The following is a 27927-nucleotide window of genomic DNA, read 5'->3' on the forward strand; positions in this document are numbered from 1 at the left end:
CCAAAACAGCCCTGACCTGTCATGCACTGTGTATTCTGACACCTTTCTTTCAGAACCAGCATTAACTTGATTTGAGTAACAGTAGCTCGTCTGTTGGATCGGACCACACAGGCCAGCCTTCACTCCCCATGTGCATCAGTTAGCCTTGGCCGCCCATGTCCCTGTTGCTGGTTCACCACTGTTCCTTCCTTGGACCACTTTTGCTAGATACTGACCACTGCAGACTGGGAAACACCCCCACAAGAGCTGCAGTTTTGGAGATGCTCTAATCCAGGCATCTAGCCATCAAAATTTAGCTCTTGTCAAATATATCCCAATCACTAACATGATGAAGAGATAATTAGCGTTATTTACTTCACCTGTCACTGCTTATAATGTTACACCTGATGCGTGTATATACACATCATTTCATCTCTTTTTCATTTATATTTATGTTTCTTGTAATCTGAAGCAGTCTCTGGCGAAAGAATTTCCTTCACGATAAATAAAGTCCTGTCTTATCTTACAAAGACGTTCTATACAATTGTTTACGTCAATCTTTCTTGCAACAGTTTGAGGAAAAACCACACCGATGGGGTGCACATACTTTGGCCATACAGTGTACAGGTCATACTCTACAGATCACTGTAGAGTATAATAAACAATAAAAAGCTTGAAAAAAAAAAAAGAAAGAGACAGATCTCTGGGATGTAGGGCAAAGAACCTTTTTTTTTTTATATATTTATATATTTGTTGTGAAACTACAAAACATGTTCTTGTGCTGGTGACGTATTTACAATTTTTTGTTGACAGTACAGTGTCGATGGGAAAAATTCACAGCTTTCATAAGTCTCACAAGGAAAGGAAAAAAAAAAAGACAAAAAAAAAGAAAGAAAGAAAAAAAAAAAAGCACACCCAAATCACAAAAGTGCAATAAATACATGCTGTGTTTCTCAAAATCGCCTCGGCTTTAGTGGAAAGACCCGGTTCTTTTTCCATTGGTGCTGGATTTAAAAACAAAAACTAAAAGACATCAAATGCAATGACGCAGGAATCCTATTATAAATCTATATCCATAACAAATCATTCATGACTACCAGCATCGGTGGCTGACTGAGATATTTTTTTCCTCCTTTCTAATGTTTTTGACATGATTACAGCAGAATCAGAATGTTAGATAAGCGCGTGGTGTTGATCAGAGCCTTCGAGCAGTAAAGGAGCGCCGCAGTGAATCGCAACCGATGCCCTGCGTAGCGCTCTTCCAGAACTAAGACTTCCAGTTCAAAAGAAAAGAAAATAGAGCTATCGTAGTGTTTCCATGTAACAATTCACATTCAGCTACATACAGTGCATGCTGTTTAAAGGAAAACGTTTGCTTTTCATACATTCAGATTCCAGTCTTCAACTTCAACATATGGGTGTTAAAATAAAAATAAAAAAAAAAACAGCCTCCAGTTTACGCTTTGTATTTTGTCATTTTTTTGTACCACAGCAATCCCCGAGCAATGCCCAGCCTGAGTTGCGCTAGAACTCTAATCGTGAAGAAAATTAAATGGAACAGGATGCAGAAAAGAGCGTGGCGAATTAATGGAGGAATCGATGAAATGAGAAACGCGTGGCAATGCAACTCTGAGAAATTTGGATACAGGTAAAGCTTTTAGAAATTTGTTTGTTCTCGGGTGAGAGACATGCGGAATGTTGCAGAGGTTGCTGTTGTTTGGAACAGAAAGGTGCTGACGAGACGATCGGTGCTGGTTTGTTGTTGAGGTCGGAGCTCGGTGCGATGGAAGAACGCGGTAAGAGGGAAAACCGAAAGAATTAAACTGAGATTGTTGACATCAAGGCACGTTGTTCAGGGTTAAATTTAAATCGTCTGTCCGTATAAACGTCTCCGGTGCTTCCGTTTTCTTTATGTCCTGACCGCATCCCAGGCGTATCGGACGGCCGCGTACGGAAATCTACGTAGTGCGTGTACGAGATGCTTTAGTGGTTACATCAATGCTTTCATTCTACATCCTAAATTTTCATATGCTGCCTTCCACTGAGACTCTGAACTCTGCTCGCTGACTAGGAAAAACCAAACAGCCCTCATCTTGAAACTGGTCACTCACTGAACTCAGGTAGAAGTTACATGTTTTTATTTGCTCTTTGTAACTCGCATTGTAAGTGATTTCTAATTTCAGGCCGAATGCAGCATAGGCATCGTAAACTCTTCTAATCTGCAATCCATTTTACTGGGACATAAGGATGGGAGAGGGACTGGACGGAAACAGAGCTGACGTCACAACAATATCGCAATGCACAGATTTCCCTGTATAACGTTTTCTAAATGTAATTTTTACATTTACATTTCTGGTATTTAGCAGATGCCCTCATCCAGGGCGACTTTAAATCCGGAGATTAGACATACAAACGTGACTCTGCTCTGAGTTGCGAGTACAGTGGACTGCAGCACTGGAGATGACCAAAGGACTCATCATGGGCTTTGTTGAAGACATTTATAGTCTATTAGTGTCAGAAAACTTCAGACGCAAGAATTTAAGGCTACACTGGGGGGGGGGTTGACAGGCTGATAATCTTATATTTGATTTTCATATGAAATGAAGTGAGGAGAAACGTGATCATCTCCCCTGCAGCTAAAGACGAGGGAAAGAGGGATTAGACGAGTGTCTTAGAAGCAATCTGGCCTTTAAAACAATTTTTTTTTTAAAAATTTAAAAATCCAGGGAAAAAATACAAAAAAATCTTGCAGAAAATTATCGTTAACAACAACAACTCTCCCACTTTTTATTTCAAGGTCATAGAGAGCATGCATCAGGCTTCCTCCTTCTTCTTCTTTTATTCTTTGTGCTTGATAAGCTACGACGTGCCGTGAATGCTTTCCTCACTCTCTAATTACAAGCTATTAAAGTGCATGAACTAGCCAAATTCTACCTGAGAGGCTGTGGGACGACTAAGTGCAGTTTAAATATAATTGCTGGGATGATGGACGCTGTGTTGTGTGCTGTGCCTTGTGGACAAAAAAACGGTTTGTACTTCTAAAAACAAAACAAAAAAAAACGCTCAGAACCAGCAAGTAGTGACGATGATCATGAGTTACAGCTAGCTACCACTCAGCTATAACTAAACATTAAAACCATTTTTGGCTACCGTTAGTTTGTATGTTTCGATGCTAGATTTAGCTAATTTTTTTTTCTTGTAAATAGTGTTAAATGTTTTAAAAAGAAAGCGCCAGTCTTTATCTTGTTGAAAGCGTCCCTGCTCGTAGCGAGACGTTCGCTGGCGTACGTGTTTACGTCTTTGCTTGTGTTTACCTAATAAACCCAAACCAACATACATCTAAACAGCGATTTCCAAAACCTTGTGCTGTCAATCATAAAAGTACCTTAAGGATCTGCATTCACATAATAGAATTACAGCAAACCGACGACTTCTTTTTTACCCCTCTACTTGTGTTATTTTAAAAACAACACAACAGTGTTTTGGAATGATCGACTATCAAAAAAAAAAAAAAAAAAGAAAAAAAAAAAGAAAAAAAAAACCTAAGATAACAATATACAATTATTAGTAGTAAAAGAAAAAATATTGCTATGGAGAGGGAAAAAAATGTGGTTGTTGGTACAATTGAAAAAAAGAAAAAAAAAGAAAAGAAAAAAGGAGACAGAATCTACAGATTTTCAACTGAGAGCTAAAACCCAGTGTTTTTTTTAAAAAAATGGACATTTTCCTATTGAAAATACATGTAATTTTCTGCAATAATAATTCTTCATTCTTCATAATACCACCAGAGGTCAGGTTCTTCTTCAGTGAAACAGCAGTTAAGACTCGTGCTTGTTGTCTATACGTCGTCAGCTGGTAGGTCGGGAACGTTGATCTTTACTCGCGTGAAAAAGGCCATCTTCTCTCTGCACACAGAGAGAGGGAGAGAGAGAGAGAGAGAGAGAGAGGGGGAGAGAGAGAGAGAGAGAGAGAGAGAGAGAGAGAGAGAGAGTGTAAACTGTGATGTGGACTGAGATCTTTTGAGCATTTATCCAATCAGCCAATCGTTCACATCTGGACATTTGAGGGGAAAAAATAATCCTGTTCCTGGACACATGATGTGTTCACCACAGTTGTAAAGAGTAGTTATTTGAGCTGGAATCAGTCGGACCGTTCTCCTCAGACTTTTTTGTTTTATGCACCATTACAGACTGCTGTGCGTGAAAGTCTTTAAACCAGGGGTGTCCAATCTTATCCGCAAAGGGCTGGTGTGTGTGCAGGTTTTCATTCTAACCAAGCAAAAGCTACACCAGAGTCTATTGAAAGCCAAGATCAATTGATTAAGCAGGTGGAATCAGGTATGGCTCCTGTTTAATTGGAATAAAAAACCTGCACCCGCACCGGCCATTTGTGGATAAGATTGGACATCCCTGCTTTAAACATTCAAATGTCTACTACTGATAAACATGCGACCGTCAGGAGTCCTAACATCACTGAGTGTTTTTGCTCATTCTTATGTCTGATGTGATTCTGTGAGTGCATTGTGCTGCTGTTTCCCGCTGTTAGACGATTGGCTGACTGGAGTTTTGCATCAATGAATAAGCAGGGGCACTATTTAATCGTCCAGTTGAGTATACATCCCATGTCACATATGCTGTCCTCAAAGTTTTCAAACAAAAGATCAGCTAGACTAAGTGTCCAGTAAACTATAAGACGAAATAAGATGGCAAAGTAAAACTAGTAAGGTGTGTAAGCGTCACCTGAAGGACTGGACTTCGGGACCTTCTTTGCGACTCTGTCCTCGGATCTTGTGCACCTCCTTAGCTGCCGCTCGCATCATCTTCTCCACTCTCTGCTCCTGAAGCTGTTCCTCCTGAGTCTACGGTAAACACGGTGGCAAAAGTTTAGACTTTCACTAAATGAAAATTGATCTGTAATTCATTTTTGTTTTGTTTTTTTAAACTTGTTGAGGTGTAACGATATTGTGTATGATGAAGTGAACTGTTGTTACTTTTAGGCTTAATCAAGCCCACACTTCCTCATTGGAAAAACCTAGCATACTACCATACTAGCACACTAATTATACTAGTAAATTTGGTTTAAGACACAAAACTGATAAAAGATTCACACATCTCCCTTTTTCAGTACTTGAAATTTTTTTATTTAGTTTCTTTCTTTTTTTTTTTTTTAACAATATCATTGTTGTGGGAATTTTGCTAATACTTGGCAACCCTGAACAGCAGCAAAATCCTGGCTAAAAAAGCCAAAGTTTAATTTATAAAGTTTTAATCAGTGTACTTCTATATTGTTGAACGTTCTAATGTTGTGTGTTCTCGTCTCACATCCAAGGTGAATTCTGTGCATCGTTACACACCTGCAAACCCGATTAACACGAAACATGATTAAGCCGGTGCTGCAATAAGTGCTGCTTTTAATAGTGGCGTTATTAAAATTCTGAGGAATTGCTTTGCTTTATTACTAATCCCATTAGGACACTGACCACACAATTCTGTTTTATGAATAACGATAGCTTCAGACAGTGGGGAAAACTGGAGCGGTTAAGTACGGCTTTAAATAGAAAGTAATATGAACAGAGATCGTCAGCATTATGTAATGTACTGTATAATCATTTTTGAATAACCCTTTGTTGGTAGAGCATGTGACTCGTTTAGGACACGATGCTAAAGACGTAGAGATGCAAGAGACCTGTTTCTCGGCCTGTGTGAGCAGCAGTCGGAAGCGTTCGTCCTCTTGCACCCATGCCGGCAGGCTACGCTGGCCCTGCTGCCTCGCGCTCTCCATCTGCTCCTTCAGCTGCCGCAGCACTCGCAGTTCCTCGTTCAGACGGCTGTGGCGTGTCCGAGACGCCTGCAGCTCCAGTTCCAGGTCCAGAGGAGTCCGCATCACACCGTCCAAACCCCGCATCTGCATCGGAGGCTGGGGGAGGAGAGAGAGAGAGAGTTATATTTACATACAGCCTTATAATCTGTTATTAATCAAAGTAAATGTCACGTAAATATTAGGATGATTCATTTCATTATCGGAATGATCAGAAAATGTGTTTGAGTAACGATGTGCTTCTTGTGCAATAAAATTAACCTGTGAGAATAACTGAGGTTGGATGTATGACATGGTGGGCATCAAACTAACGTTGAGCATTTAATATTCAGCAGAATGGCAAAAAGTAAAAAAAAAAAAAATATCCTGTTCCCATGTACTGAATAAAGTATACTAACATTTGTCCAGTTACAGGAAGTGTTTTTAATGGTTTTTTGATTTGAGACGAAGATCATGATGACGGTCACTGCAGACGGCATTAAATTATTAAAAGAATTGGAGCTTATCAGTCTTTTTAAGATTACTGTGCTTAAAATCATTAAACTTTTGTTTTTACCCGTATGTTTTTTTTTAATAGAAATTAAATAGTTTAACAGTTTTTAAAAATCTCTCTGACAATGAGGTGGAACTACTGCTTAATATTATTCTTGCATGGCTTGAGCACGGGGAAGCAAACGATGCATGCGTGATTTCTGGACATCTTTGCAGTATGCTGATGTGCAACGCTGCTGTGAAGAAGAAGTGAAGCAGCAGGAGACGAGTGCACTGTAAATAAATCTCACCTTTCACAGCTAAAGCTTTTCCGTGTGACCGCTTTGTGTATAAGGTATGAGGACGGGTAGATGTGCATCAAGTTTCCATCGACCGGACACTTTCACACCAACCTGCACTTTGAATTCTCAGGAAGCTGTGCAGGGGGTGCAACTGGCACGTCCTACGCTTCATTAACGCTGACCTCGGGTTAGTTTGGAAACGTCGCGTTAGATATTTAACTGACCTTCTCTTTATAAAGACTGTGATTTTTTTACGTTTTTATTTTTGTTTCCTCTAAAATGACACAGTAGTAAGCGTAACGGTCGGAATTCTGCCGGAGGTCATTTGTAACATGGAGAGGGTTTAATTAACAGAGGACTTAATGGAGGAACGTGTTAGAATGTGACTGTGGGGTGTGTGAGGTTTACCTTTTTGATACGGACACTGCGCCTCTCGGAGGCGTTCCGGACGAAAGGAGACTTCTTCGACAAAGTGGAGCTGTCGCTATCACTGCGGTTGATCTAATGATGTGGGGAAAAATGGAGTAAGCGCAAATGTACAGGAAGTAGAAATTGTGTGTGTGTGTTCGTGCGCACGCATTTACCCTGCAGATGTACTGGCTCTGTGGACCAGGAGAAAACGTCTTAGAGCGAATTATAGTGTTTCCCCTGACAAAAGGGTTTTGCTGGTTCAGCTCGAGCCGTCGCTCTTTGGGTCGAACCACGGAGGCGGAATGAGGGAGGCCCTCCATGCTTGTCTCTTTATTCACCTGCAGCAAGCACAAAGGACATGAAAGGCTGTCTTAGTTATATTTAATTAGTATAATTAAAGAGATCTTCAAGACGTTACAGAGATTCAAGAAAAAAAAACCTTTTCGGGGATAGCTGCTGCTGCAGGAGGCTTGGCTGTCATCACTTGCTTCTCTTCATCATCATCCACTACCACCTCCTCCTCTTCCACTTCCCACTGACAGCCTTCCGAATTAAACTCCTCCCCTTCAATATCGCTGCCCACTCCGTCCACAAACACGTCGCTCTCCAGAGGCTCCATGTGCCTGTGGAGACACAATCCACAATCAAAATTCATGTATGTTCCAAAACATCACGGCGTTCAAGCACAGGCATAAATTGAATATGACCAAATTCCGAGTTCTAGCTTCCGGATGAAGTTGAACGCGACATTTGTGCCGTCGTGCTGTAACGCTCCTCATAAAAACAACTCCTCTCTTGCTACTACCTCCCCCCCACCCCTGTTTTTTTAAACTATTCTCTTTAGGTTAGCAAATTTGCTTAGATTACAGTGCAGAGGATTCATTTGCTCATTTTTCTTAGCATGGAGTCCTTGCTTTTCATCAATCGATAATGAACACACTCACCAGTCCGTCTCAGTCGTCTTCATGTTAGTTGCATGGAGTTCTGTGGAGGGATCTATTGTCTAAAATATGTGACAGACACAAAATCATACATAGTTGGGTATTAGAGACAGACAGTGGTTTGAGATGGAGTCAAAAAGGGGTGTGTGTGGGTGTGTGTGTGTCACCTCGTCAGACTGTGTGGGAGCCTCAAGCTCTTTGTTCTTGCCATTCATGTCTGCAAAGAGCATGTAGTTGAGGAGGTTATACCACTTGGTACACCACTCCTCCGAACACTCCATGTCAGCCAAACTGATTTGAGCTCCAGCCTTTAATAAGAAAAAAAGGAACAAAAAAATAAATTCAACATACACTCACAATTAAGTACATGGGAAACCCTTTATTTAATTAGAAAATGTTCTGCTGGAATAGTAGTACACATATTGCAGATTCCTGCTGGGTATAATTCCAAAATTTCACACAAATTGTTTTTGTCCTGGATCATGTTTTATCGTGAAAACCCACCACACTTTAAAGACATGAGACACACTGAGTGGAACTCTGTGGTCTTCAGGACACTCACCAGGCACTCCTCTGATCTGGACTTGGTGGTGCAGCAGACGTCGATGCGGAGGGTTTTCTGTCTGAACGCAGTGGGGGAAAGCTGAACAGCGAACACCTCGTTGAACTCTAGGGTGTCGTGAGCCTGTGAGCTGCGTGTGCGGAACAGGCAGCGAGTAGCCTCTGGACAGGGCAGCACTACCACCCGAATGTACCTGCGGACAGGAACGAGGTAGTGTTCGTGTAACGTATGTTTCACAGCCTCGAGTCAGCGACTGTCATCACATCGAAATGACCGCTCACAGTATCAACAGTAAACAAAACACCACTTCTTTATACTCTATACAGACACGTTTAGATGAATCAACATGGAGACGTTTCGCTTGTTAAACCTATAACATTGACGCGTTTTTTAAGAGAGAGATAAATAAATGTCATTCAGTGAAGTTGACTTGCTGGCTTGTTGCTAACAAAAGACAAATATGGAGGCGTACATCAAATGCAGCATAAACCCTGTGACATACACCTTCAATGTCAGGACATGAGGAATTACATCTTGCATATCGCTTAATAATGTTATTGATTTAGGAAATATTTAGCATAGAACATACTTTAATTTGTATGTATTTTTATTTATTTAGAGGACAATTAAATCCATTTGAGAGCTTAAGAAAGTCCTCAGTTGCTGTTTAAAGACAGCTAGCTCAGATCTATAATACCACCATTCTGAATTAATTCTGAATAAGTTTTAGTAAAGATTCCTGTGTGTTTTATGAACTACGATGATGTTAAAGTGTTTTGGTGCCAGTTCCTCATTCTCACCATATCACACAAATGCAAGAAAAGTAACTGAAAAATAAGTAACATCATTTCAATTCGATAGTTTGCCAGGAGATTGAAAGAAAGGAAACGTACATGTTCTGGCTGGCAGAAACAGACAGCATGCTGCAGTTAGTCAGCTGCATGACGAAGATGGCAAAGCGATTCTCTATAGCCTCGTACTTCAGGCCGAGTCTGATCTGAGCACAGCTGACTAATCCCCCGTCTTCATCACCCAACAGCTGCTCGGCGGGGACTCCAGGCCTGTGGGGACATTCACTTTAAATCTCATTGTTCAGTCTGTCTAAATGATATTTAATCAGCAGTTAATACATGAAATGAGTTAATACATGTTATGAGTTAATGCATGAAATTACAGAATCGTTTCCGGGTCAACACAGAACACGTGTCAAATACAGAATGATTTGTGTGAAGCTCGTTCAGCTTAAATAAAAACTAAAGAAATATAAACTGCTCGTCTCAGGAACCGGAGCAAGTGATTTGTCCGGCCATGCTAACAGAATAAATATTAATAAGGGGTTATTTTAGGGCAATAATTTTAGTCCATAAAAATTATTCATGAGGAAGAGAAAATGGGTCAGTCAACAGGAAGTAGGCTCATGAATGCTAAGCACAAGTAAAAAAAAAAAAAATCCATCCATCCAAAATCCATGGTAACATGACTATGTTTACTAGGACAACCCTTAAAGTCAAGGTCAAAAATGATTGGCACACTTCGTACAGATGAGTAAAGAATTACAGGCTGAATGACCTAATGTTTTTTTGCCCAAACTCTGTCTGTTTTAATCCGGATACAGATGCCCGAGAATTTCTATGCAGACGCCATGTTTTAAATCATCGTATGGACATATGATCACACTCCAATAAACTAATGTATTAAAACCTAGACTGTAATCTGTCGATTTATTCTGCAACAATTAAAAAAAAAGTAAAAATTCTGTGTTGAGGAATTCTCATTTTATTGTTCTGTATTCTTTTATCTGATCAAGAAGACAGTTTTGTCACCAAAGAGAGACGTGTCAAGAGGGCTGCCAAAAATTTATGACTTGTGGTTTTGTTAAATGTCAAGGTTTATTTTCTTAAGAATAAATTCTCTTACATATGAGAATTGTTCATATAAGAATTGTTCACAGTTCTTCACCCATCTTTACCAGGGGTGCCAAGAATTGTTAAGCTGAATATCCTAACCGTCGATTACTGTGCATTTGTGTCTAGATCACAAACCTTTTCTCTGCTGCCTCATACACGCCGCTATCTCCCGCAACCGATTCATCCGACACAGCCGACGTCACGCCCACTTTCTTCGAGCCGGACCCCAGGACCCTTGTTTGGGAATCGAGATCTACACACACATGCACACACACACATACAGAGGGAAAAGAGTAGAAATGTGACACCGCCTGACACTTTACTGTCTCGGTGTTGAGTTGCTGCACTGTGGATAAAGTATTACTGATCCGTAACTCAATCAACCTGCTGGAGGAATCAGGAATGATTTGTGAAGGAGTCTAAAAATCTCTGATATTACCCAACACCACCTGGAAGCCCCGCCCCCTTTCCATCATCATTAAGAACAGTTATTATTATGGATCTAAGTTTAGTCAGGTACATAGTTAACTATATTTTCACATGCTGATGATTTAACATACCTTTAGAGGCATCTTGCTTAGCGTCCCCCTGCAGGCTGAGCTCGCTGAGCCGGGCCTGCAGCTCCAGGTCTAGCTGGGAAGCCGAACCTGAAAAAGTCTCCCCGGCCAGCGACGAGGCATCGGGGACGAGTGGCGAGCAGGGCGGAGAGAGAGAGGAGAGCGACGAGCGTGGAGAAAGCGAGCTCATGGAGCGAGGCGTTTCAGACAGACGTAGTGCATGAGCCCGTAGCCCTCCGCCCTGACCTGCGGCGCTTGCGGCCGGCCCTGACGTCACCTCGTTCTCGTGGATGGTGGGGATAGAGCTGGAGGGCCTGTAGGTAGATGAGGTGTTCTCATGGAGCAGAGAGTCCAACTTGACCTGGAAATCTGGGTCGCTCAGCTCGTTCTGGTGCTCCAAGTAGGCGTCGGTGAAGCTGAGAGACGATAGTGAACCGAGGCTGGATGCGGCCAGCGAGCCGCGGCTAGACGTCAGAGACCCTCGGCTGCTGCCTGACGAACAGGACAGCGTGCTAGCTGACAGGCTAAGACAGAAAATAGAGCAAAGAAGAGTAGGGTTATTACTATTTTTGGCTCCTCATTCCCTTCCTTTTACTTTCCATAACTTCAAATGCGTTGAGTGTGAAAACAAGCTAATTAAAGCACAGCAGGCTCATTAGCCACATGCACCAGGGTATCTCCAGGCTTTATACTCTGCTGTTGATGTTGTAAGGAAAATGAATTAGGGATGATCTGAGAAGGAAGCATAGCAACAATGCTGATGCTGTGCAGGATACATGTTTGCTTATCTCATATCTTTTGAAGGAAATTAAGAAAACACATTCTGCGAATATTTAGAACGCTTTTATAATATGTATACCTTCATAATAAGGAGTCTGGACATTCATATTTTTTGTAAATAATGGAAAGATATAAACCTCTTCAACTGGGTGTGCAGCGAGGAAGCCTGCCTCACAACGTCCTCCAGCTCCTTCACCAATTTGTTCCTCTTGCAATGTAACGTCAACCTGTGGCACAACCAGATAAGAAAACAGTGTTTGCACTGCAATTAGTCAAAGGTTTCATTTGCTTTTGTTTTTTTTTGTCCACAATAAAATGCCAGAAGCCATTCATTCCACTGGTGTGTTTGTATTTGGTCCTTCCTTCATGTTTGGCTGAAGTTACAGTGGAATGCCACGAAGCAGAAGGCCTAGAAAAAAGGCGGCCATTGTGTTTAACCTACATCCCTTGGAAGGCTCAGGTTACAGGAAGAGCACAGATGCCGAGAGCTTGACGAGGATACGGTATCTAGTGTACAGAACAAGCGGCCTGTTCAAACAATTGGAGGAGGAGGAGTGAGGAAAAGACGAGAAGCGACAGAAAGATACAAAAGAAGGAAAGGAGCAAGGAAGAGTAAAAGAAGGATAAGAACAAAGAGGGCTAATTGGCATTCTCAGGACGGAAACCTGACCTGAAGACGCAGGTGTCTGCGCTCTCACAGGAAGCCTTAGGAAGAGAAATGCGATTGATTCAGCACTCTTGCGTTATTAAAGGAGCAGATAATAACATAAAAGGTAGTTCGGTCTTTCTCCTGATGCAGATGTTATTGCGTTAGTTGACCTTGTTTTTGAAAGTGAATGCCCTACTTCCCCAGAAGACATCAGCAGCATCCCAAATGAGTTCAGTCTTCCATAACAGCTGCTCTACTGCCCAAGAGAGCTAATCTATAACCTGACTTGAACGTAAACCTTGCCCAACTTTGCTGCGGTGTCCCACTTAATACCAATCACCACAGTATTTATTTCACACTTGTTACCCTTGATGAATTTTTGTCCCTCACCTTTCTGTAAGAGCTTTGCTCTGGCTGTCGCGTGCCGCCTGCAGGTCCTGCTCCAGACGCTTTTTCTCGGTTTCGATCTTCTCGGCGTCGCTGGGCGCACGCTTGCAGGGTTTAACGTATTGCAGCTCCTTCAGCAGCTCCTCTTTCTCGCTGATGAGAATGAGCCTGTCTCGCTCGGGGTCCAGCAAACCGGGCCATGACTCGCTGTCCAACTTGGCTATCTGGACTTTAATGTTTGCGATCCTAAAATGAAGAGATATGAAGGCGTATAACAAAAAGAAATCAGCAAAAAAAGAAAAAACAAGAACACTTTTGCAATAATGTACATACACGCTCCAAAGGACTGTGAGCTTAAAGCTTTGCGGAAGAACCTCATATCGGTTTAATGGTCAGGGGTGCACAAACATTTGGACATATAGAATTAATACGAGTCAGCTCCAACAAGTTATCCCTGATAATCGGCTGTATCCACAACCGTCTTTTGTTAGCTTGGAAACGTGTCCGATTTGATCCTATGTGGTAAAGGCGCTTATCTGATTCTGACCCCCAACAACACACTCAGTCTTGTCCCTGTCACATTTCAAAACAAAATCACTCCCTTATCTTATAAAACAGACGTAATTACACGGACCATACCTCCTTTTCGCCTCTTCGTATTTCAGGCTCAATCGTACCTTCTCCGCCAGCTTATTGTGGATCGAACCCATCTGATTTGGAACGAGAGAAGAGATAATGATTAGACCAAATAACTCATCATTCCTACAAAGCTTTAAAAGCGAGCAACATCTTGAATGAGGATTTGAGTCGTGACTGTTCCTGTTAAAACGTTTAGCTTCACCGTCTCACCTCAGTGGGTATATCCGTCTGGGACTCGGCGTCGGAATAGAGGCGAGGCAGCGACAGGTTCGAGTTGGCCAGAGAGGGGTTACTGGCCCACAGCTCGGTCTGAGAGCCGAAATCCAAATGGAAGCCATCTTTCAGCACAGCCAGTTTCTGAGAGAAAGACAAACACTTAGCTGCAAATCTACAGAAACACATGATATACAGAATTTCTGGACACACATCTGTAAATATTATGAACCAGAGCTGATTAGAGAAAACTGAGAAAATTCCAGGCTTGAAGGACTTCTGCTGATCACTTGAAGCTCATCTGATTTATATCACCTCACGCTGGGTGGAAACATTGTCTGTCTGCACCTCCTTCTTGTATTTAGTCTCGCATAATTGCCCATCCTTTTGATTTTAAAATCTGTATGACTTAACGACGTGTATGATGATAGACTGTGATACTGCTCTAATCAAACATCTGAGACCACATGTTTAACACTTAACAGCTGTGTGACATCAGCACTCTGCTATTCTATGAGGTACTGCACAAAACTATGTGAGCGCATCCTTGAGTAAAGCCTCACCCTGTATATAACTTCCCACAGTAAAGAAATTACCTCACCCTAACATTCCTGAGCTACTGAACTCTCTCAGGTAAACACAACACCACCGGGACTGTCACGAAAGCACAAAATTATTTTCTTTATGTGATTCGATGTTATTTGGTGTTTAGGTTTACCTGCATGAGCTCCTGCTTTTCTCTTTCCCCGGAGCTGATGGCATCTTTAATCGTCCTGACCTCCTTCAAGATGGCTTGGGCCTCGTGCTGCTTGTATCCGTAAGAAGCGCTCGCCAACTTGTGATCGATTCTGTATGAAAGTAGAATTTTGAACATGACAGAAGGATTAATATTTAAAGACGAGTCTCCTACAGATATGTTTGTTTATATATGCAGTATGTGACGTTTGGTCATGAGTGTGTTGAGTGCTTTTAGAGATGGGTGCGATGTGTGCCCGGGGTGACAAACTAAACAGAACGGGGTGTTTACCAGCAGGGAAGCGAGAGAAGATAATGCAGACAAACAGACGACTTCCGGAACAGAGCATCTTAATGTTGACTTAATCAAACTATAATGACTCACGATAATAGCTAACCAACATGTTTACTGTGAGACGAGGAGCTCGATGTTTATGAAAGCGGAGGTCGAGATGGACTCGGGTGGTTTTAGCAGACAAGCAAATGAAGCGAGTCAGCGGCGAGTCACGCATGCCGCCTGAGCAACAGGTCTGTCCACATTCTTCAGCATGGGAATGAATGAGTGAGTAAAGTAAGGGAGTAAAGGTGAGTCAACGAGAGTCAAAACCAGTCACATGAGAGGGTTTTTTTTTTTTTTTCCCCCAAAGTGTGCTGCAAGACTGAAAACTATTGAGAGGAAATAAAAGCGGAATCATAGAAGGCAAAAAATAAATGAAAGATTTAAGCTTTCAGAAGATTAAGGTACAGGGTTGAAGGAGAAGCTCTGAACTTCACAATGTGTTGATGGTAAACTGGAGCGTTGATGAGTTGACAGAGTACACAGTTCCTTCATATACTATTAAAACTGAATTGCAACCTTGCCTTAAGATACATTATTTACAAAACTGACATTTTCAGACCTTGATTTGTTTCCATACTGTATACTCATTTCATAAAACATATGACAAAGCTACAAATGAGATTATACAACTAACCACTAGTCTTTTTTTAATTAATTAATTACAGATAGGTTTCACCAAACACCAAAGTGTACCACGTTTGTGCAAAATCTCTTTGGTTTGATGCTTAATGAGTGTCTGAAGTCCTCTTTGGGGGAAAAAAAAATCCTTCCAGTTTCGTGTGTAGCTAATGATGCGCCATCTGTCACACTTCATGTGAGGTGGGACTCCCTCGGAGCGAGATCCGGCAAGGATGGCGATGTGACAGACTGGTGATGGCTACGCAATATGGAGCCGTGAGCCATCATCATGCTGTAACGTGACTCCGTATATGATTCCTAAGGAGATCTATTTACAATAGGTTTCTTTACTAACACACTTTCATTTGACTCATACTAAGTACACAAAAGTAAATCTTTCTCCAAGCACTGAGTTGTTACCGTAAAACCCTGCATATATGAACGCTCCAGTTTAGCATCTGCATTGCTTACCATTGCTTACCGAGTCAAACACTGACACTTTATCGCACATTAATTCAACGCAAAACATTCCCTACTTAACGTGGAAAAAAGCAAGGGAGCATCTATGAAGCGAGAAAAGCAGATGAGGCGGTAGGAAAGGGGGGGCGGGGCTTCTAGTGGTGTAGGTTACATAAGAGAGATTAAAATATCTACACGACTGACGATGGTTCCAGGTTCGTATGTAGATCGCATATTTTGAGGGATGACGGGTAGCAGCGAACGCTGTGAAATGTGTTCGTCTCTGTGGCAGGGTGTAAGCAGGTGAAGGTCAGGTTGCACTTACTCTTTCAGTGTTTCAAAGCCCTGCTCCTTATAAAGCAGCTCCTGCCTCATACAGGCCAGATCTCTCTTCAGCTTACTCACCTGAACAAAAGAGAACAGCACTGACGTGAAATGGAACAGGCAAGAAAGAAAGAGAGAGGTGGAAAAAATAAGCACAAAACACATAACACCGTCTTGATTTTATCTCACTAATAAATTTAAAAATAATCCGAAATGATTATTTTCTATAGCTTAATCTCTCCTGTCAATCAAATTCTGATCATGAGACAGTGGGATAATCAATTACGCCTCATGGTTTGCCTTTGAGGGGAAAATGGGTGGGGCTTATTTCAGAAAAAGGTCTGAAAAAGCAGCAATGGATGCAATATTGCAGATCAGTTTTTCTACAGTGTGTTTGAAACTCAGTAAAAATGACAAACTGCCTCTTTAAATCCTAAATAAATAAGTTAAAATCCTGAGGACGAAACAGCATTTTCCAAAGAATAAACATGACCAAAATATACACAGACACGTTACAAATTAAAGGAAAAACAGTTCCTGATTCTTCTAAAAATTTTTCCTTCTTTTCAAAACTTACAAAAAAAGTACATTGTTCAGTTTTCATAGATCAGCATAAAGAATTCATCATTTAAAAAGGTCTTATAAAGAATTCCTTACCCGACTCTTAGCGGTCACAATCTCTGCCTTGAGAATTTCAGGGTCATATTTACTGCTTGATGAGGATCTGGAATTTACTGCATGAGAGATAACATAAATCAAAGGCATTGTCTTATCTCTGCAGTCTTACAACAGCTATCTGGCATCTTGTACCGACACACAACAGTGGCATAAATTACAAAAAAAAAATGATTTAACTCCTTTTACAAATGAGGGATTTGTTACATTATTACATTAATACACGAGTCTTATGCTCTCTACACACCCCTCTCAACCATAAAGACAAATATAAGACGTGCATGAAAGAATGTAAGCAAACATCATTCCACTGATAAGATTATAATAATCAGGGACACGTATGAAACCAGGAATGTGGTGCTTTCGTATTTAAGCGCTGTAACAATTCGAGGTCGAAGATAAAGAGTATGTTAATTAGGGAGATTAGCTAAGAAAAGTTCAAACAAACAAACGAAAAAAAAGACTCGATAAAGGAGACACAGACTCGGGTTCCGACTGTAGTTTCTGATGTATCGTTTCTATCGTGACAGCTAATATATTTGCAGGAACTTGTATGTGCAATGATCAGCATAATCAATAATAAAAGACAGATTTTAAAAAAGGTGTTGTTTGTTGTTTAACAAAGGAAATTCGCTGATTTTTTGTTTGTTTTATGGAAGGAGTCTCTAGTATTTATTCGCTTCGACACAATATCAGTTCATGACGATAATCTGCAGATAATCATATAGCTTCCCTAGCTGACGCGGAGCAGAAAAGGGAGACTTCTTAAATTTAGTTGGTTGCTGTGTCACCTTAAAGGTGAAATATTTAAGCTCTATTCTTACAGCTGGTCTGTGAGGATGACTTGTCCCTCCAGGCGTCGTTGAGCTGCTTGTACTGTTGCTGTGCCAGACGGAGGCGCTCCTCTTTGACCTGGTAAATCTCCTTCTGGGCGCTCAGCGCTTCCTTGGCTACGTTGAGGTACTCGCGCAGCATGAGCTCTTGCTCCCGCTGCCACTGCACCCGCGGGTCCTCCAGCTGAGTGCTCTCTGTAAACCAGACAGAGACAGAAAGGATATTGGTACATAATCCGCTCCACAGCACTGAGTCAATCAGTCTAAAGACACGGCTGATGTAGAACTTACTTGTGTTATGGTCGACGTAATAAGCGCCGACTTGCGGATCGTACGCTTCCTCCCATCCCAAAGGCAACTCATCTCCGATACAATCGGCGAAGGTCAGGGGCTTAGTGTGCCTGCAGGACACCAAAAATAATCAAAATATGTTCAAACATTGTTTGCTAGTTTAATGCTACACTTCGTATTAGCTTTGTTAACAGATTAGCACCGCAAGCGACCTGTACTATCCGTGTACAGTGACCAGAGGTAACACATAATACATCTTTTTCTACCGAGTTCTAACACAGAACACTCCGGTCTGATCAGAATAAAGGCTATATTCACTTTCCATGTCTTTGTATTAGCTTTTAACATATAATTAGCAGCACAGACTAACCATATTACCATATTATAACTCACCAGAGACACCAACGATCTCTGCTTCATCTTTCTATCTCAGTTTTTGTTGATAATATCACTAGAAACATTACAGTGACATGAAGCGTGTGTAAGAACACATGTAAACAGAAGACACAGGAACTAACTACAGGTTGGCGTTTTAAGTTGTGAAGGAAATCGTTCGAACCAAATGTTTGTCACTTTATTACATCATACTTAATTTGTATAAAATAAAACAAAGCACATGTCACTTATTTGTTGATCTGCTTCCTCATTTAAAAAAATATGAAAAAATGTTTTGCTTTGTTGTTGATATCGGGTCCAGCGTGCATTTCTGCTCTTCCAGGAACGGATCCAAACACAAAATTAATCAATCAAATTAATAAGCTAGAGATATAAAAAAAAATTGCCGCTTCTAAATTGTACTTCCCGAGTCACATTAAATAGAAAGATTTCCAGAAAGTTCTAGAAAGCTTGGGGTTGAGTTTAATAATGAGTTGGAGTTATGTGGCTGAGGAAGAAGAAATCTACAAGTTCAGGAATTGAAGAAAGGTCAGAAGAATGAATTTTCAGTGTGATTTTGTGAATTACAGCATTAAATCTGACCCGTGTCATTAAAAAAATAAAGAAATTCTCTCTCTTCCAATCTCAGACCAGCATAAAACATTTTTTTTAAATAATTTCTTATAGAGTAGCAGGAACAGCATCAGGCAGATATCCGAAAAAATACTGGATCGGACATCAGGGAAACAAGAAGATCTGATCCTGTAACAAATGAAAAAGACTAAAATCTAACTAAAAAAACCCAAAACATTTATTATATACATTTTTCGCCATATAAGGAAACATGATGTAATATTTTGTTAGGATTGAATGTATTTACATGTTTATACTTTATATTAGAAATGCATACTTTCTTTACCATGTATAAACAAAGCTGCATTTTTTTCCTGTTTTAAGCTGTGAATTTTTCCTGTATTTTTTTTTTTAACTGGGGAAAAAAGTGACATTAATATCTCGGTAGTTTTTAAAGGAAAAGGTGTGGAATGAGGACTGATCTCAGTTTCGGGACGGGAAGACGGCACCGTGCCATCTTTAAAAAGGTTTTCTTCCGGCGAAAGGACTGGATGTAAAAGCGGACGCTCTGTGAATATGACATGGCGAGTAAAAGTGAAAAGGGGGAGGGTAGCGGAAGAATGTCTGCCTATTCACCTCTAGGGTGCTTGCTGAGCACAATAGCCGGAAACTGAGGCCTGGCATTCCACAGGTCCTGCTGACCCATCGCCTGGAGGTTTCTGAGGCAACACGCTGCGGGCTTCCAAAGCTCGGTGCTCGGGACGGCAGAGCAGCGGCGGTGAGGACGCTCGCACTCTTGCGCTCTTTATTCCTAGTTCCTGTCTGCGATGCTAATAAAGCAGGCTGGAAAACCTAACACGAGCTGGCCGCCTTTGCTTGGCTTGTTGGGAAAAACATTTCCGAACCTCAATCAGCAGGTTGGATGTTTGTAATTAATTGACTGTCGGTCCAGAAGAGGACTATAAAGGTTTTTGAACCCGCTGTTAAGGCTGTCGGGTCGGATTAGACGTGCAAGCGAGGACCTCAGCTAACCTTCTAAGTCATGGAACTCAAATACATACTTAAGGCATTAGTTAATAATTAAGTAATAAAACGTTTGCATGATATTCCAAAAACAAACCCTGCTTCTGCTTCACTACCCCCTTCTTGCCACGAGTTGGTACGTCCCCTACACACTTCACTTCTCCAGACCATGAAACTGAACTGGCTCCTTTTTCACCTTATGAATAATGAAACGCCACGCAGAGACCCCTGTTCAAAATTTAACTCTGGACAGAAAGGAAAGCTTCCGAGGTGCTAAGAAAAAGAAGGCTTGGCAAATCCCGTTATTCCTTTTTTTCTCGCTCCCAAACCCGATCTGTCCGCGGTGAGGCTGACTTGAGGCCAGCTGGTGGTCACCGACATGCTGCTCCAGATTTTATTCGTCGTAACGCCTTGTTGCTCAGTTAAGACCTTTAAATACAGCAGGAAGGACAAGAGTAAAGCCTTTCAGCTCTATATTACACCTTCACAAACAGCACAATTCTTTATTATTATAATTATTATACTTGAATTGATTACATAATTAAAAGGCACCAAGTGTGGCACAAACACTGACTGTAATTTGTTCAGTGTGATTCCTGCACTCTTGCTGGAAAAAGTTTAAGAGATTTTCAAAAATTGGTGTCTGCTTCTTATCTCCTCTCGAGTCGCTGCAGAGGAGCCTGGACGAACCCCTGGGAAGTCAAACATTCAGCGCCCGTGCTCTAATGCAAACTGACAAAGCGTGCGGCTGAGCGCAAACACGCGCATAGCTGAGTGATGAGTCAGGCACGTTCATTCAGAACGCTCTATAAATTTGTGCGTTTATGAGACTCCAAAGAGCATTGTGGTGCATTCAAGGTCCGGCAGTATAACCCGGTGCCCCTCTGGCGAAAGGTCCAGGGCGTATCGTGGACAGAGATAACGTTCCTTTACCCGAGCGAACGTTTACAGAGCACCATGATAAAGGAAGATGATGAGAATTATGACACTTTGTCAGTAAGAAAGTTGTGTGATAACACTTCAGCTCAGAGCAGCCGTCATTCGTGGAAGTTGTCTCATTTCTTTGTAGAATGCTGTGTTGCATTATGGCATGACTTGTGTAATCTTATCGTTCTTCCTGCAAAAATATTTGAGGCAGAGCCAGACACCAACTGGCACAGAGAAGGCTGAGAACGGAAGATGAAAACCATTACAAACCAGGTGTGTCTAAAAAAAAAAAAAAAAAAAAAAGGAAGTTCTTAAGCTTGGAATTCGTCCCGTTTTCATTCTGTGCTTCAAGTAAATCAAATGTGCACTGTAAAGAACGGCAGGTCTGATAAATCTCGAGGTCTTGCGTGTATCCGCGGACCTGTCTCGTCTATCTGAGTACCGTAGCCGACCGTGTGCGCTGCTTTATGACCGAAATTTACCATCATATAATGGCTACTACCTGCGTAGTGCTATAAAGTCGGCTCAAACTGTTTCCAGGAACTTAATGAGTTCAGGGAACTTCTCAGTGACCAGATCTGAATCTGAAGAGTCCCATTTGACATTATTGTGATGATTAAATTTAGCAGCATGACAAACAAAAATAGGCATTTTCTACTAAGAAGAGTCATTCCACTGCTTGCTAGTTAATGTTCTCTATATTGAATGTGACTAGCGTTTGGCAGCTAACTAGAAGCACAGAGCAAGTAAGTTCCAGATAAAACCAGGGGTATGGGTCTACGAATGTATTCATAGCGGGTTATTCGATCGTTTCGATAACATCTGACGACAAATATTTCAAAAAACTGAATTCAGTGAATATAGGAAATTGTGTCAGGAAAAAAAACATATTGCACTGAATTGGAATTTTGTATGAATATCCTGGAGAAATAAACAAAACAGGCAGCTAAAGAGAAAAGAAATCCGAGAGCATTAAGTGTGAATGGGCATTAACACTGGAGACTCCTTCCTTAAATGTTACAAAAACTCTCCTAACAGAAAACACGATTTTCTTGGTTTTTTAATCTATTTACTGCTAGCCTTGAGTTAGGTGCAGCATCTGTTCGATGAGCGGTTGCCATAGCAACTACAACAGGCACATGCTATTCGTGTGGAACTACCGCTGGATCTGTCTGATGCTAAAATTCATCCTAATCTTTTTTGTTTCGTTTTCCGCATCAGCTCAAAGTATCTCCAAACTTTCAGATCCTGTATTTTCCACAGATCTTTAATCTTTCTCCACAGTTCAGCGGAAAATTGGGATAATCTCAGCAGTGCTCGCTGTCTGATAACTGTACAGAGTCAGCTTCCATGGTGCTGTCTGTGTGTGTGTGTGTGTGTGTGTGTGTGTGTGTGTGTGTGATAAACCGCAGGAGAACACGTCAAATGGGACCTCATTATCAAGCAATGGAGCTGTGAATATTCTCATTCATTAAAAAATTAAAAAATAATAATAATAAAAATGTACTAAAATAAATAAATTAAAAATCCGTAGTGGCCTTTTTTGGATCCTTCGGAAAGATTCCCCTCAATTAGATTTATGTAAACATCTCAATCAAAGCCTCACTGACGGTTAATTAAGGAAATTGTATGTATAATTACAGCAATCTTAAAAAAAAAATTAGTTTTTTAATTTACTTCCTAGCCCCGTGTTGACTAACTCCAAAATAATCTGTCCAGGCAGATGAACACCAAGCCCAGGATCAGGACCAGGTGGAGAGCCAGGTTTTGATGTAGTACAGTAATAAATAACCGTTTTAGTAAGGCACTGATTAACAGCTCTGCCACGCAAACTAAGGGTTTATGTTTAAGCTGGTTTCAGTTTGCTTTTGTTTATTTTGAACACAGCAGAACTTATCAGATTCATTTAAATGCTTGTTTACATGAGAAGCACACAGATCAGATTTTCTCGAGTGCCTGGTGAGGAGATTGGATGGCGTGACATGCAAGAATTTCATGTGGTGATAAACTTGTGCAACACAGCGCTGACACTGGAGACTCCTTCTGTAAAATGTTAAATAAATCACCAAAATCACCAAATCAGTTTTACTTTATTAAATGACAAAAAGGTTTTTTTTTTTAATCTGCTCAGTATTAATCTTACACTATACCTTAAAATCCCCTGTGTATGAGCTGTTGCTATAAGAACAGTAGCGTGTTAATATTAACGGATAGTTCATGAGCCAATCAGATTTGAGAATTTAATGTTACATACCTATATTGTTCTTAAGTACTAAGCTTTCAATGTTGTTTTTTCTGAAGCGCTCCAGAGTTAAACGTGTTAACAAAAAAAATGTTCTGAGTAAATAAAGGTGTATGTGTAAAAAAAAAAATTATAATAATAATAATAATAATAATATAGTATATATAGTTTATTTTATAGTAATAAATGTAAGAAAAACAAACTAACTTGTCTATGTACTTTCTCTCCTCTCCTTAAATCGGACCTCAGAACCAACCGGAATTCTGTTTATTCCCTTATTTATTCCGACGGCCCTGAACTCGACCTGCATTCTAAGCTGCCATCTACACATTTTTGTTTTGTTTTGTTTTACCGCCTTGCGGAGCCGTGTGGTGAACTCTGACCTTGCCGTGCACCCTGGCATGCTGTGAAAGGGATGTTTTTTTGGAAGAACCGAGCTCTTTTTTTTTCCCCCTTTGCACGCCTCTGTGTGCAATGCTTCATGCAGTACTTTCAGGAATGTGTCCTAGGTGCTTGTTTACAAATTTTTTCGCTGTCTTGGTTTCCCAGCTATGGCCAAACCTGTTGCACTGCACACAAAGGGAGAAAATATGTGGTAGGGCCGCTATCGTGTTCCAACGCTCGACTCAGAGTGAGCTGGGAGGGAAAATCAGCACGGCAGCAGTAGTAACAACAACAACAACAAAAATCTGAAGGCTAAAGACGAGGGAAAAATAATAAAATAATACAATCCGGGCACGGCTGGTGAAATGTTCAAAAAGCTACTTTTACATGCGCGAGTCAGTGAAGCTTGAACATTCTCTAATAATCTTACGCATTCCTGCAAAGATTTTAGGACAAAGTCCAGATAGGACCGGAAAAAAAAAGCCACAGAATGGTTACTGTTTAGCCTAAATGTCAGGTTAAGATAAATTCTTTGCAGCAGAGAAATATTAATGAACTGATTTATAAAGTAACAAAAAAAGAAAACTAAAAATGTTAGAGAAAAATCAGATTATACAGATTAAAAGTGTTCAGTAAGCTAAGGCTGGGGGAAGTGACGATATAATAATATCGATATCATGATAAATTACAGGACGATAGATCGAGATATCATCATCATTTTATTAAAAATAGCAATTCCACGTTATCCGATAATGTTCTGGTCTTTGAAATGAATGGAAACAACAATCGGAGTTGATCATATCAGTCAGCTGATGCGTAGATATGTTAATAGTCTAGTGAAGCTATTTACTCGTATAGGTTTAAAATAATTCTTCTCTGCGTCATCATGATTCATGAGTTCACTTTAGATCTAAAGCAGATTCTGAACATGCGTATCGCTCTGAGGATACTTTGGCTTATGGAACGAAATAGCAGCGAGCTCAGTCGTATCATCGAAGAGCAAATTACTTCCATAAGAAATAAAATCATCAGAGTATCAGTGATGGGGTCAAACATCAGATTCAAACAGCAGATACTTGTTGCCTTTACAATCAAAATTGTATGAAATCTAATTTCAAATATTTGGTTTATAAATCTAACATGCATCGTGTTTTATTCTAGCAGATTCAGTGGCATCATCAAATAAACTGTTGACTTGTGAATTGAAATTGTATCATATCATGACATAGAACATTCAGAGGTTTCATCAAATATGAATCTGCCTTAATAACTGAACTTGTATCACAGCAGATTCTCTGATGATGTCTAACAGCGAAGAGTTGGCAAATTCAGTAGTTTCTCCAAACATCAACTCACAGGCTTATTCGTCAGAATCTTATCACAGCTGATTCATCGGAACTGTCAAAAATCAAAATCGTGACTTAACTGTGTACAAGAGATTCAGTATCATGGTTAAATATTGGATCGCTGGCTTATGAATCACAATCGTATCGGGTTAAGCAGCATCGTCATATCAGACCATGGGCTTTTACATAAAAATGGTTTCACAGCAGGCTGAAATTCAGTCAGATGTTGAAGTCAGCTCATGAATCGAAGTTGTTTCGAAACAGATTCAGTAGTTTGTTCAAACTACATGGCATGACTAAATGTTGATTTAAAAGTGAAAACTGAAGGAGATTTCATCAAATATCGAATCGTTTGTCTAGGACTTGCAATCGTAACAGATTCAGTAGTATTGGTAAATATTGACTAGCTGGCTCATTAAATCACAATTCACTGTCTTCGAATATCCAATCCCCTGCTTACTTTTCAGTGTCATATCGTAGCAGATTCAGTACTATTACCAAATACTGAATATTTGGTTCATAAATAAAAATCGTAAAAATAGCAGCTTCGGTAGCATCGTCCAAAAATATCTATTAATCGACTTCTGATTTGAAATCGTATCGGAGCAGACTCAGGAATATGATCAAAAACCTAAATGTTTGCTTAAGAGTGTAAACTGTAGCTGACTCATATCAGATTCAGTAGTATCGTTAAACTGTTTCAGAAGCATCTTGGAAAAAGAAAATCAAATCACACGCTTATTCATCAGAATCATATGGCAGCAGATTCAGTAGCATCAGCAGAGAGCAGGTTCAGTAGTATCGCCAAATATCCAGTAGCTGGTCTAGGACTTGCAATCGTAACAGATTGAGTAGTATTGGTAAATATTGACTAGCTGGCTTATTAATCGCAATAGCTTTGGAACAAATTCAGTGTCTTCAAATATCAAATCACATGCTTACTTCTCAGTCATATCGTAGCAGATTCATATCAGATTCAGTAGCATCTTGGAAAAAGAAAATCAAATCACATGCTTATTCATCAGAATCATATGGCAGCAGATTCAACTGAGAGCCGGTTCAGTACTATCGCCAAATATCGAATCACAGGTTTCTGAATTTGAATCGTATCGTAGATGATTCAGTAGTATGTTGTATATTGAACTGTTGGAGTGTATGGTATCGTGAGGAAGCCTAAGGTTCACACCTCTATATCATGACATACCTGTCCCTGGGGTCGATCCAGCTGGTGGTCTGGTTGATGTGGTCAATGTAGTAGACCTTCCCGTCAAAATCTCGGGCTTCTTCCCAACCCTCTGGCAACGGTAACTCCTTCCTCGGCATGACCAACTAGTCTCCATGTAATAGATCTTCTAAAACGATTAGAACCATGTGGGTTGTTTTCAGGGTGTCGGGGCTCCACATCCAACGCCCAAACTGCCATTAAAAAGCCGCAAGCATCGCGACGTGTCCAGGAGTTTCCCGACCTTCCATCATGACGTATTACTAATATTATTATTATTACTTATTTATTGATACAGTCCCTGCCTTATTATTATTATTCCTGATAGTTTAGTTTCTTTCACAGGCGACCCGGAGCATCTCCAAAAAACACAGGAACACTTCTCCACTGCATTTCATTACTCAGAAATCCCCGCAGTCTCACACACACAGCCGTGCATTAGTGCTTTTCTTGTTATTGTTATTACTTAGAAGAACCAAAGCACGAAAAAATATCTTTCATAATACGCGCGCGTGAGTATCTAAAAACTTAGCTGGCTAACTAAACAACTTAAAAAAGTAACATTATACCGTCCAGGGAAACTTAACTAAACCAAACAACAGGCAAATATCAAGAGTCGAAGTATTTCAAATGGATGTTAATACAAAATTTAGAGCGCGTGCACGAAGAACCTTCTCAAGAACCTTCATTTTTTTTGGCTCAATTTCTACCCTCCATGTTTAGCTAGCTAGCCTGGTTAGCTGTGTAGCTCGAAAACAGTTAACTAGCGAATATATTCCAGGTTGGTCGGTGTTTCGTTTAAAAATATCCACCAGGTTTGCTAAATGAATCTTCCCCAGAAGAAGTCGCGTATTTTGTCCAGTAGTTTGTGGTTTTTTTTTATTTATTTATTATTATAATTCCTGTCCCTCCGGCTTGGAAACGGTTGCGGTTCTCCTTCTGTACCCGACCAAGCTCGGTCGCTATGCTGCGGTTAGATGAATGACGTCACGCAGGTAATGACCGTAATTCCCCTAATAGACGCTCCATCGCGCTCTCTCTCTCTCTCTCTCTCTCACACACACACACACACACACACACACACACACACAGAGCGAGAGAAAACCTGTCTGTGTCTAAACCTTGGTGACAACTATCCTTGATTTATTACTTATTAAATGACTGCAATTGCTCAAACAACACGCACTGGTCAGCAGTGGTCAGTATCTATCAAAAGTGGTCCAAGGAAGGAACAGTGGTGAACCAGTGACAGGGTCATGGGCAGCCAAGGCTTATTGATGCACGTGGGGAGCGAAGGCTGGCCCGTGTGATCCGATCCAACAGACGAGCTACTGTTGCTCAAATTGCTGAAGAAGTTAATGCTGGTCCTGATAGAAAGGTGCATCACAGTTTGCTGTGTTTGCTTGTTGGCACTTTCGGTGGTGCACAGGGGTCAACATGGGCACCCTGACTGGTCTGTAGCTATGCAGCCCCATACGCAACAAACCCTATGATTCTGTCACCAGTTCTCCACTGTTCCTTCCTTGGACCACTTTTGATAGATATTGACCACTGCAGACCGGGATCACCCCAGAAGAGCTGCAGTTTTGGAGATGCTCTGATCCAGTCGTCTAGCCATCACAATTTAGCCCTTGTCAAACTCACTCAAATCCTTACATTTGCCCGTTTTTCCTGCTTCTAACACATCAACTTTGAGGACAAAATGTTCACTTGCTGCCTAATATATCCCACCCACTAACAGGTGCCATGATGAGGAGATCATCAGTGTTATTCACTTCACCTGTCACTGCTCATAATGTTATGCCTGATCAGTGTATATATATATATAGATATATATATATATATATATATATATATATATATATATATATATATAGATATATATATATATATATATATATATATATATATATATATATATATATATATATATATATATATATAT

The 27927-nt window shown here is 40.6% G+C and overlaps 1 protein-coding gene across 1 annotated transcript; it reads right to left on the bottom strand.

Moving 5' to 3' along the window:
- Nucleotides 1-695: 695 nt before the first annotated feature.
- Nucleotides 696-26945, bottom strand: wwc1 (WW and C2 domain containing 1). Its single transcript, XM_058415906.1, has 22 exons — nt 25965-26945; nt 17891-18000; nt 17591-17794; nt 16749-16825; nt 16093-16172; nt 14334-14463; nt 13613-13759; nt 13403-13473; nt 12767-13009; nt 11865-11954; nt 10951-11471; nt 10526-10643; nt 9377-9544; nt 8484-8676; nt 8089-8229; nt 7925-7983; nt 7420-7603; nt 7154-7318; nt 6978-7070; nt 5665-5895; nt 4719-4837; nt 696-3884 (listed from the first exon to the last, which is right to left on the bottom strand). Exons 1-22 carry the CDS (start codon nt 26081-26083, stop codon nt 3818-3820), a joined length of 3330 nt encoding a protein of 1109 aa, XP_058271889.1. The 5' UTR covers nt 26084-26945; the 3' UTR covers nt 696-3817.
- Nucleotides 26946-27927: the final 982 nt, after the last annotated feature.

This window comes from Hemibagrus wyckioides, linkage group LG18 (genome assembly GCF_019097595.1).
Source record: "Hemibagrus wyckioides isolate EC202008001 linkage group LG18, SWU_Hwy_1.0, whole genome shotgun sequence".
NCBI lineage: Eukaryota > Metazoa > Chordata > Actinopteri > Siluriformes > Bagridae > Hemibagrus > Hemibagrus wyckioides.